The sequence below is a fragment of the Orycteropus afer genome, unplaced genomic scaffold (genome assembly GCF_000298275.1).
Source record: "Orycteropus afer afer isolate SDZICR_OR568_19922 unplaced genomic scaffold, OryAfe1.0 scaffold00374, whole genome shotgun sequence".
Taxonomy (NCBI): domain Eukaryota; kingdom Metazoa; phylum Chordata; class Mammalia; order Tubulidentata; family Orycteropodidae; genus Orycteropus; species Orycteropus afer.
In genome coordinates, this window is record NW_006921961.1 from 1,269,249 (window position 1) to 1,281,391 (window position 12,143).

The 12,143-nt window shown below is 37.1% G+C and overlaps 1 protein-coding gene across 1 annotated transcript in view; it reads left to right on the forward strand.

The window, feature by feature from the left end:
• Positions 1-12,143, forward strand: part of DNAH7 (dynein axonemal heavy chain 7) — a gene marked incomplete at its 5' end in the record, with an annotated part of 302,031 nt that overhangs the window by 266,435 nt on the left and 23,453 nt on the right. The window contains 3 exons of the mRNA XM_007953149.2: positions 4,613-4,798; positions 6,678-6,815; positions 11,668-11,898. Of these exons, the coding sequence (XP_007951340.2) occupies positions 4,613-4,798; positions 6,678-6,815; positions 11,668-11,898 (555 nt within the window). The remainder of the gene's footprint in view (positions 1-4,612; positions 4,799-6,677; positions 6,816-11,667; positions 11,899-12,143) is intronic.

The following is a 12,143-nucleotide window of genomic DNA, read 5'->3' on the forward strand; positions in this document are numbered from 1 at the left end:
CCCGACTCATAGCGACCCCTCCTTGGGTTTCCGAGGCAGTATCACTACGGAAGTAGGAATGCCCAACCTTCTTCCTTCCGAGTGGCTGGTGGGTTTGAACCGCCAGCCGTCTGGTTAGCAGGCAAGTGTCTCAGCCACTATGCTGCCAGAGCTCCCAAATCAAATATATATATATTATATATATATAATTGTGATTTGCATGAAAATTTACAGTATAGATTGGTTTGACATTCAACAATTTATGCACATTTTGATTTGCAACAATGACTGCAGTCCCCACAAGATAACATTATTCTTCCAACTTCTTCCCTAGTTACTGTTTCCATTCATCCTTCCTTCCTCTCCCTTCCTGCCTTCTGAGCTTTATCCCTGCGCAAGTGCTGCCTTTTTGATCTCATATGGTTTGTTGTTCTAAGGAGTACTTACCTCCCTGGTGTTATTCACCTTATAGGTCTATTTATTATTTGGCTGAAAATTGAACCATGGATATGAATTCAGTACAGGTCTGAAGGATGTCTGCAGGCCATAGTCTCGAGGGTTCCACCAGTCTCTATCAGGCCAGTAAGCCTGGTCTTTTTGTTATTTTGAGCTTAGTTCCACATTTTTTCCCCACTCTATTCAGGACCTTCTGTTGTGGCAATCAGGCACCATCTTCTTCTGGTCTCAGGATCATGGAGGCTGGTGTTCCCATGGTTTATTAGTCCTTTGGACTAATTGTTTCCATGTGTCTTTGATTTTCTTCACTCTTCTTTGTTTAATCCACTTTTCTAGACAATAGGGACCAACAATTGCACCTTAGATACCCACCCATAAGTTTTTAAGACCCTAGTCACTGCTCACCAAAGTTGCATCTACATGCCACTTTGATGATGGTCACTTTATTCACCACTGTATTGAGATCCTTATCATTGTGGGTGAACCTCTGTGTGAACAGGAGATGATTCCAGATTTTTGTGCATCATATCTCTGTCATCTTGTCCATAAAATACTCTGGCATATCAGCAAGGAACAAGAGTGCCCAGGCCCCAACTTGTTCTAGCAGCCTTAACAGAGCTGGTGATATACACAGGTCACTGGGAACTGTGAACTTTTCCCCAGAAGGAGAACACATTTTGTCTAATCATTAACACTAGACTGTATGGTGAGTTTGTTTTATTTACTCTTTTAGCCCTAGTGCCTAAAACAGTGTAAGTAATAGATGGGTCAGTAGTTATCTATTTAATGAGTGAAGAATCCTCAATCTCTCTGAAACAAAACAAAACATTGCTATATGGACAAATTTGATATAATAACTGAAGCATTTAAAATGAATAGGAAATGAAAGAAGCATTCAGTCAATGATGATAAAATAATTGGTTGTTTGCTATTAGGAAAAGGAAAAAAAATAAAGTTAGATTCTTGCTACATAAAATATAATTCCTTTTGGATTAAAAAAAAAAAGCTAGGAAATGCTAAAGCATAAAGGAAAAATGACAGGTGGATTTATATTATCTAAGGAGCCATGGTGACATAGTGCCTAAGACATTTGACCACTAACCAAAAGGCTGGTGATTCAAACCCACCAGCCACTCCTTAGAAGACTGGGCAATCTACTTCCATAGTGATACCACCTTTGAAACCCAAGGAGGGGCCTCTGTGAGTCAGATCCAACTCCATGGCAGTGAGTTTTGAGTTTTTGAGGAGCCATGGTGGCCCAATGGTTAAGGGCTTGGCTGCTAATTGAAAGATCAGCATTTTAAATCCACCAGCCGCTCTGTGTGAGAGAAAAGAGCTGGTGATCTGCTCCTATAAAAATTATAGCCTAGGAAAGGGGCAGTTCTGCTCTGTCATGTAGGGTCATTATGAGTTAGAAGTGACTCAATGGCACACAAAAATGACAACATTTATTGACTTGATAGGCAATTGTCATTGTTGCCATTTTATAGTTTTGTTAGAGAGTGTGTGTAATAGAAAGCCCACTCCTTATTTTCTGATTTTTTCTTATTTCAGTTTTATGAAGTAGGGACCTGCCAACAAGGCAAAGCCCAAGCATTCTTGATCACACTCATCTCCCATTTACATTTGGAAGAGCATAAATATTTGAGAATTCTCCTTCCTGATTTTATGGAATCATATGGTCTATGCCACTGATATATATTCTCTTAAATTTACTGCTTCAAGTTTCAGTTCTTCAGAATAACAAGCCTCACAGATTCTCAATCACTAATTCAATAAATTTTCACTCTCTATCACTACGAATCCGAAAGAAGATTGGGCAATCTACTTCCATAGAGATACCGCCTCGGAAACCCAAGGAGTGGTTGCTATGAGTTGGAAATAACTCGATGGGAGTGAGTTTTTTGTTTTGTTTTGTTTTGTTTTATCACTATTAAAATGATATCTTGACAACTTCAATCATTTTCCCATTTATCGTGCTGTTCCTTTTTGGTCCAGTTGTGAGGATTTTTGTTTTCTTTACGTTGAGGGTGTAATCCGTACTGAAGACTGTAGCCATTGATCTTCATGCTTCAAGTCCTCCTCACTTTCAACAAGCAAGATTGTATCATCTGCATATTGCAAGTTGTTAATGAGTCTTCCTCCAATCCTGATGCTGCATTCTTCTTCATATAATACAGCTTCTTAGATTATTTGCTCAGCATACAAATTGAATAAGAATGGTGAAAGGATACAACCCTGCATCATGTTATACACACTTTAAATTTTACAGGTAACTGCTAGAAGGGCATATAAAGCCCAAAACTGGTGAAGAAATTCTGAAGTAAAATACTGTGTTTGAGTAGAAAATATTTTTAAATTCTGGTGGTGTAGCGCTTAAAGCATTTGACTGCTAACCAGAAAGCTGGCAGTTCAAACCCACCAGCCACTCCTCGGAAGGAAGGTTAGGCAATCTAGTTCTGTAGTGATATCACCTTGGAAGCCCAAGGAGGGGTCGCTATGAGTTGGATTCGACTCAATGGCAGTGAGGTTTTTTTTTTTTTTTTAATATAAAAATAATATAAACCATTAAACATCATAAAAATAGAAGACAAATGAATAATTAGAGAAAATGCTTAAGATTTATATGACAGAGTGACTCAATTTCTTTATAATGAGCCTTTAATATCAAGAAAAATGATAAACATTCAAATTAGAAAAACATGAAGAACAGAGTAGATAACTGACAAAATGAGAATGACAAATGGCCAATAAGCAATTTTAAATGTCAGTATCACCAATAAAGAACAAAAATTAAAACAACTAAAAACACTTTTATTGTTTAGTTGTCCTTTTGTTTGTTTTCTAATTGGTAATTCTCAGTTTGGGTGGGAACGTTGAAAAATCGAAATCTCATATGCACTGCAAGGTGTGTATACTTAGGATGAAAGAAATTGCAATGTGAAAAATCAATCCTTATAAACATCCAAAAATGCTTACACCAGAAAACATAATTTATAAAGTTAAAGGCAGACTAACTAACTAGAGAAGATATTACCACAAATATGATAAATGAAGGTCAGTTTATAAAATGGCTTATACACATGAACTGTTAAAATGTTAATAGAAAACATGGGTAGAAGGCTAGTTCACAGAACTGTAGAAGGTTATTAAACCTATGAGAAAAATTGTGAACTTCACTAGTATTGTAGGAAATACAAATTAAAACAATATTAACTATCTTTGGCCTAGTAAATTAGCAAAGATTTTAAAACTGATTGTTACAATTGCTACAGCCTTTCAGAAGAACAATTTGATGGCATTTATCAATTGCTTTTTATCAGCTCCTAGCTTTTGACATAGTAATTTCCTTTTTTAGAAATCTAGGGTAAAGAAACATTATGTGCATGTTTAATAAAAATGTAATTTAACATGGTAGAAAATGAGGAGCAACAGATACATTCAGCATTAGAAGACAGTTACTAAAATAGTGTTTCCAAACAATATTTCATGAAATGATTAAAAACTCTTAGGAGATTTGGTGAAAATTTAGTATATACAGTGTGATTCCAATTGTGTGAATATACATGGATATAAAAGGTTGCTGTTGTTGTTGTTATGTGCTGTCGAGTCTGACACTCATAGCGACCCCTCCTTGGGTTTCCAAGGCAGAATCACTACGGATTCACTACTAGAACTAGATTGCCCAACCTTCCTTCCGAGGAGTGGCTGGTGGGTTTGAACCGCCAACTGTCTGGTTAGAAGTCAAATGCCTTCGGCACTATGCTACCAGAGCTCCTATAAAAGGTAGTAAAGAAAATTATTATCTCTGAATTTTATTGGATTTGTTTGAGTGTCATGCAGCAGTGCAAGATTCTCAAGGATGAGACTCTGTTCTAACTCATTTGTGTCTGGCACATAGTAGGTGCTCAGGAAATGGTTTTTGAATGGTTAATGAGTTCAGAAGTAAATAAGAGACCCTCTCTTCTCAGCATTAACTGAAGGAAATGAAAAACCGCAAAGGGAGAGAAAGACCATTGGAAAACTTTCACAAGGAAGTATATAGGAGATTGTATCAATACAGATTTTTCCTTTTGTAAGATATTTAATTTTATAATATGAGTAAATAAGAGGCACAGTTTTGTATAATATGCTACAATAACTTCACTGGTTCAGTGACTTAAGCTCTCAATTTTAGGAGCTGCCTTATGATGCTCTGAGGTACATGACGGGTGAATGCAATTACGGAGGCAGGGTGACTGACGACTGGGATCGGCGCACGCTGCGCAGCATCCTAAACAAATTCTTCAACGCAGAATTAGTTGAAAATTCTGACTATAAATTTGACTCAAGTGGCATCTATTTTGTCCCTCCTTCTGGTGATGTAAGTATGCCCTTCAGAAAACTATGTGCAGTAAAATATGAAATTCCTTTGGTAGTGATGATTATATATATATATATATCGATCAGTATTGGAGCTCTGGTAGCGTAGTGCCTAAGGCATCTGACTGCTACCCAGAAGGCTGGCCGCTCAAACCCACCAGCCACTCCTCAGAAGGAAGGTTGGGCAATCTACTTCCCTAGTGATACCACCTCGGAAACCCAAGGAGGGGTCACTATGAGTCGGATCTGACTCGACGGCAGTGTGTTATATCTCGATATATATGTACCGTCACTACCAGAGGAATATATATACATATATATAAAGCTGATTTTCCCAAAAGCCTTGTTTTTTGTTAAATCTGTATTGTCTGTGCTTTCTCTAGTTGTATAGGAGCAGAGCAAACCCCATGCATAGATGGAGTTAGTTTCTTGCTTGTAGTGAGGTGAAGAGTCTCAGAAATGCTCCTCACCCGAGAATAGCTTCCAAATTGACCTGCAGTTCCGTCATCATGAATTCAGTCCTTTGGGTAAAAAGGCATTGTCTTCATTTAAAATGAAAATACACATGAGAGGGGTGACATAATAGTAATAGTTAATATTTATAATTAGTTACAAAGCAGTTACACATAGCTATCTCACTAGAACATCAAATTAATAATAATATTATTATTTGATCCCTCTTACAAATGAGAAAGCAGGTTTGCCAAGGTTAAGTGACTTCTCCAAGGCCCACGGCTAAAAAATAGCAGAGAGTCACAGAACCAACTGTGGCACCAAGCCAAGATTCCCTTTTGTTGTTCTTCCAGACCTGTCCTGTGGAAGACATGGTATCTGCCTTCAGATCATTACATTGTAGGTTTCTAGAGAGTGCCAGGACAGTCAAATTAATTCTCATTTTATTCTCAGATCAAAAGGGCACATATTAAAAGTTAAGCACACAGCCACATGCAAAAGAAATAAATACCATAGCCACTAATTCACCAGCCTCACCATTCACTAGGATGAAAGCTAGCTGAGTACAGGCATTGATAAGGTCATAGCCTAGGTCATTGATTGGGTAGAGCAATTCAACATGGAGAATCATGAGTAAGGAGATATCCAATGATGAACTGCCACATGAAAAGAAAGCAAGTTGAAGACAGGTGTGTACAATGTGACACATATCATAAAAAACCATCAGTGACCAAACCCACTACCATATATGTATGTGAATAGTTTTGTATGATTCTGTGAACATCAGGTAAGGTGTGGAATTCTGTGTGAATAAAACAGCAACAGGTTTATGCATGTGCAAAAAAAGATACAAGTGTTAATAGTGGTTATCTCAGGATAATAAAATTTCAGATAGCTTTTACTTTTCTAAATTGGATATATTTTTCATAATAAAAGTAAGCTTTATAATAATAAAAGTTTATTTTTATTGTGAAAATAAATTAAGAATACAAACCAAACCAAACTCACTGCTGTTGAGTCAAATCTGACTCATAGCAACCCCTCCTTGGGTTTCTGAAGCGGTGTCACTATGGAAGTAGATTGCCCAATCTTCCTTCTGAGCAGTGGCTGGTGGGTTTGAACCTCCAGCCTTCTGGTTAGCAGTCAAATACCATAGGCACAGGAAGGTTTTTCTGGAAGAACTTTTTATAAAAGTTACTAGGATTCCCTCTCCTCCTCCCATTTTAAAATCTATTCCAATTGAATGGTACAGTTTCTTTTTCTCCTTGTGTCCATATTTTGTCTTTTAACTTTGGCACAGGCTAAAAGAAAATGAAAGCATTCCACGTCCAGTCTCACGGGTTTATCCACTCATTAACTTGAGGATGAGAAAATTCTACAGAACAATTGATTCTAACCTCTTGACTTCTTATTATTTATCTTTGCAGCACAAAAGCTACATCGAATACACAAAGACTCTACCACTGACCCCATCACCAGAAATCTTTGGGATGAATGCCAATGCAGATATCACTAAGGATCAGTCAGAAACTCAGCTGCTATTCGATAACATTCTTCTCACACAGGTATGTGCTCTGTTCGGGAATTGGCTCCAGAGGCCCGTAGGGATGCTCTCCAACAGTATGTACCAACTTGCAAGAATTCTATCAAAGCTGAGAATCAGTTTTAAAACAGAAAAAGCACATACCTACCTTAAATACAGATTTTAACATAAAATACAAGACTATGTGGGGTTTTTTTCTTCATCAATCTTTTGATTTGAAACCAAGATCTCTTCTTTGAGTGTCATTCTGCTGTTAGATATTCCATTTTGACTCTCTTGCATAACTCATACCCAATACATTCCAAATTATGTATACCCCTTATTAGTTTCTTTAAAGTAGAAACATGATTTTAATTGTGGACTAGTTTGATGACAGGATCTTTCTAGAATTTTACATCTTTTATTTTCCAGTCTCTTATGGCTGGCTATTTCATACCTACTTTGACAGAGTTTTGTTTTTTCCCTAATAACTCATCTTTATCAAATATTTGACAACATTTAATCTAGGTTAAGAGAAATAGTTTTTCACGCTGATATTTTATGACATAACATACTATTTAATTAAAGTGTAAAATTGCAAGTGAAAAATGAATAAAAGGTTTACAGAGAAAATAGTTATTTCTTGGTAGACATGCAGCTTCACTAGTGAGGGCATTAAGCATATGGGCATATGGTAGAGTTGTCTTCAGAAACACCAGAAGTCAGCATGCCATGGACACAAGTCAGTATATTTGAATGCAATACATTGGTTAATCTAGTGTGCCTAGTAAGAGATCTTCTCTTATATTATTCTCCCTTTAGAAGAAGTGCTCACTTTTGTTTTTCATCTTTGGAAGCAAATTTGTCCAAATAGCAAATGTTTCTATAGTTATTTAGTGAAATTTTAATATATTAAGTATGCATGATCCATCAAGCATGTTATTACACTAACTGAATTCTAACATCTTTCTTATTTACATGGAATCTCAGGGTAATAATGGCAAATGTTAATGTTTACTGTATGCTAGCACAGTTCTAAGTGCTTTATGTATGTAAACAAACAATGCAGTGCTTACAGCAATCCTATGAGTTAAGGGCTGTTATTACTCTCATTTTACAGTGAGAAAACTGAAGCACAGAAAGATTAAGTAACCTGCCCAAGGTCGGCTAGTATAATTAGAAGCAGAGTCTCAAAGCCAAGCAGTCAGCTTCCACAAGCTGAGTTTCAGAATCTGTGTAGGTAACCACTAGGCATACCATTCTCTCTAGATTCTAAAAATGGGATAAGGTATAGAAAGCAGGTAGCCCAGAGATACTGAAAATCTGAAAGAACCATGTTAGGAGGTTAATGAGCTTCATTGATTGAAGAGTCTTTGGAACTCCTAGCTCTGGTCTACTCCAGGATGGTGTTTTCTCACAGGACAAAAGGACACAGACTATTTTTATGTCTATTTTACACATAAATAGCACTAAAGTCAGTTATTGCCAGGGCATAAAAGTATATGCACAGACATGAATAAATAGATCTTTAGGAAAATTGTTGTTGTTGTTGTTATGTGTCATCGAGTCAGCCCCAACTCATAGCGACCCCTCCCTGGGTTTCCAAGGCGGTATCACTACAGAAGTAGATTGCCCAACCTTCCTTCTGAGGAGTAGCTGGTGGGTTTGAACCACCAGCTTTCTGGTTAGCAGTCAAGTGCCTTAGGCACTATGCTACCAGAGCTCCTTTAGGAAAATTAGACGCATATAATACACAATAATCTATCAATGGGACCTTTGCAGTGTCTTTTGGCTTTATTTAAACTTGATGAGGTGTGCTACGTTATACAACACATAAAACATTGGTCTCATTTCAACAGAAAATGACTCAGAACCAAATAAATAAGTTTAAATACACAAGGGGTATCTTCTCAGTATATAATTAAACAACCTCTTTCAATATCCTCAAACTCAGATTGGCAAGTGCAATTATAGTAATGGATAGGCAGTAGATTCTAGATTGAGTTGGTCACAATTCAGAGGAAAACAGACCAGAACTGCAGCTTGGAGAGCAAGTTATTAATGACAAGACTTGTACTTCAAATATTAACAAATATATCTTAGGGAAAAAAAATAGAGAGATTGGAGTTAAGAATCCATGTTACATTTGCAGAGCTCTTTTGCTTAAACTTAACTGCCAGACTCTATTTTGAATAGGAAGATTGTCTTAATTTTAAATATTATAAAACTAGATATGATCTAAAATCTCAGAAAAGGTGAAACTCCATGATGGTTCCTTGAAAATGAATCCACTTATCTTTATTTGATAAAAGGAAAATACCCCTTAGAATATTTCAAATGACATTTCTGCTGGGGTGGATTACCTAATAAACAAGGTAAGGACGGGCTCACTTACTGATCTTTAGTAAAAATTTCACCTTACTGCGTACTCTGTCTCTGTCAGGGATTGTAACTTTGAAAAGAGGCTTTGGTTCTGTAGGAAGGTGCTGTGAAACTGGAAGAGAGACAGATGCCAGCTATACCTAGAAGCAAAGTTTTTGATGAGAAAAAATGTGAAATTGTTCACTATGGATAGCAAGTAAGCACAAGTAAGCCTGTGCTTACCTTATTGGGTAATCCAACACCGAATTTGTGGAAACTCTTAAGGAAAAGTGGTAAAAAGGAACAAGCTAAATTAAACAATTGGATGTAAATAATATCCGTTTGCTCTGAATTATCAGTATCAGTTGTCTATTGCTTTCAAGACCTCATGCTAATTATGTGGTTTTGGTGCAAGAAATAGGTAGAAGAAATGTTTGTGTTACTAGTTTGCTTCCTTTTTTGGAGGGCTAAAGACCTCACAACTGGACCAATAAGCAGCATCACAATAAAAGTAGAAAAGATAGAAGTTGTCAAAGACTTCATATTACTTGGTTCTACAATCAACACCCGTGGAAGCAGCTCAAGACATCAGATGACATATTGCATTGGGAAAATCTGCTGCAAGATACCTCTCTCAAGTGCTGAAGAGCAAAGATGTCTTCTTGAAGACTAAGGTGCACCTGACACAAGCCATGGTATTTTCAATTGCCTCTTATGTATATGAGAGCTAGACAATGAATAAGGAAGACCAAAGAAGAGTTGATGCTTTTGAGTTGTCGTGTTGGCGAAGAATGCTGAAAGTACCATGGACTGCTAAAAGGACGAACAAATCTGTCCTGGAAGAGTGCAGCCAGAATGCTCCTTAGAAGTGAGAATGGCCAGACTTCGTCTCACCTACTTTGGTCATGTTGTCAGAAGGGACCATTCCCTGGAGAAGGATGTCATGCTCGGTAAAGTGGAGGGTCAATGAAAAAGGGGAAGGCCCTCAACAAGGTGAATTGCCACAGTGGATGCCATGATAGGCTCAAGTATAGCAAGGATTGTGAGGCTGGCACAAGACTGAGCAGTGTTTTGTTCTGTTGTACAGAGTCACTATGAGTTAGAAATGACTTGACACCTAACAACAACAACACAGACCTAGTGTTTTACTTTTTATGGGTCACAGCTCTTGTTAGAAAATAGGAACATGTTTAGTATCTTTATAACACTTCGTATCCACTTCAAAATACAAATGGACAGAAATCAGCATATGATTCCTTAAATTTAATAGTGATAACAAGTTTACTAGTTTTTTCCAAATATTCATTATCCTCTTTGTTTGCTATAATTTATTTCATACTTTTAGTTGTAAACAGAGTTATAAAATTTGGGGTCATAATAAAGAGTTATGGTATACTATTTTTGTTTTTAACTACCATATAATGGGAAGCTCTGGTGATGTAGTGCCTAAGGCATTTGACTGCTAACCAGAAATCTGGTGGTCCAAAACCACCAGTCACTCCTCTGAAGGAAGGTTGGGCAATCTACTTCCATAGTGATATTTCCTTGAAAACCCAAGGAGGGTTCACTATGAGTCAGATCTGACTTGACGGCAATGAGAGAGTGAGTGAGTGAGCAAGTAATGAAAACTTACCAACATTTAAATCTTAAGTTGTGAAACTTTAAAGGATCTTACACTAGTATATGGAAGGTAGTGTTGAAAGGCACAGTATAAACGTAAATAAAAGTAATAATATTTATAGAATCTAGTTTAGAAATAAAACAAGAAACATAAAATCTGAAAGAATAAACATAATTGCCTAGCACTGGGAAAATATGAACACATGCACCCCACCCCCACCAAACACACACATACACATACACACAGAGTCATTCATTCGTTTAGAGGATTAAAAGGTTTTTCCAGAAAAGATAGACTCATTTACACAGTGCCACTATAAACATGTAAAACTAAAATAGAAATGAAATTCTCTTCCTTGTTTCCAATGTGATTCACTAAGGTCTGCCTCTTCCCATAACTCTTCCTACTGTTTAGAGAAAATGAGTACTATTTTCATTGTCTTCTTTGTTCAAGGAGAAAATTATATCTCTGTTGGCAATCAGTAGGCACCAGAGTTATTAGCAGATATATTCTGTGGCAGGTTTTTTCAAAGCAAAATTAGATATCCTCCTTACTGGTGTTAATGCCGACATTGTTTGCCAATGCCAATTCCAATCCTTTCTCAATTTGCAGCATCTATTCCTCCTCCACCCAGGAAGCAAAATGTGCAGCATATTTGTTTCCTCACAGCCCTCTTTTGCCTCTCAACACTGTCCATGTCCTTCTTCCTCCTCTCTAATAGTTGTTTTCTCTTGAAAAGCTATGCTCCCATTGCCTGTTGTCATCACTCTAATAAACTGTAAGTGGAGGAGGATCATGGATAAAATAGCACACCAGTATTCAGTCGTAAAAAGATTTACCTTAGGTATTTTCCTATGCAGTTATTCTTATGCCTTTATTAAGATTTCTGACTTAGAGTTTGTGTTCTTTATAGTCTCGCTCAGCAGGTGCCGGTGGAAAATCATCAGATGAAGTAGTAAATGAGGTGGCTGGTGACATCTTGGGTAAACTTCCAAACGACTTTGATGTTGAGGCTGCAATGAGGAGATATCCAACAACTTACACTCAGAGCATGAACACTGTACTAGTCCAAGAGATGGGACGATTCAATAAGTTGCTGAAGACCATAAGAGAGTCATGCATCAACATTCAAAAGGCAATTAAGGTAAGATGAGATACACTAAGGAAAAATCATTGAATTAAACATATCATTCATTTATTTAGCATATATTTAATGGGCACAGATTCTGATCTTCATTTTGGGATAGAAAAAAATCCCTGCCCTTTAGGAGGTTATAGAATTCTGGAGGCATTAATTGAAAAACAGGTAAGTAAGGAATATATAGGGACTCTGGTGGTGTAGTGCCTAAGGCATTTGACTGCTAACCAGAAGGCTGGTGGTTCAAACCT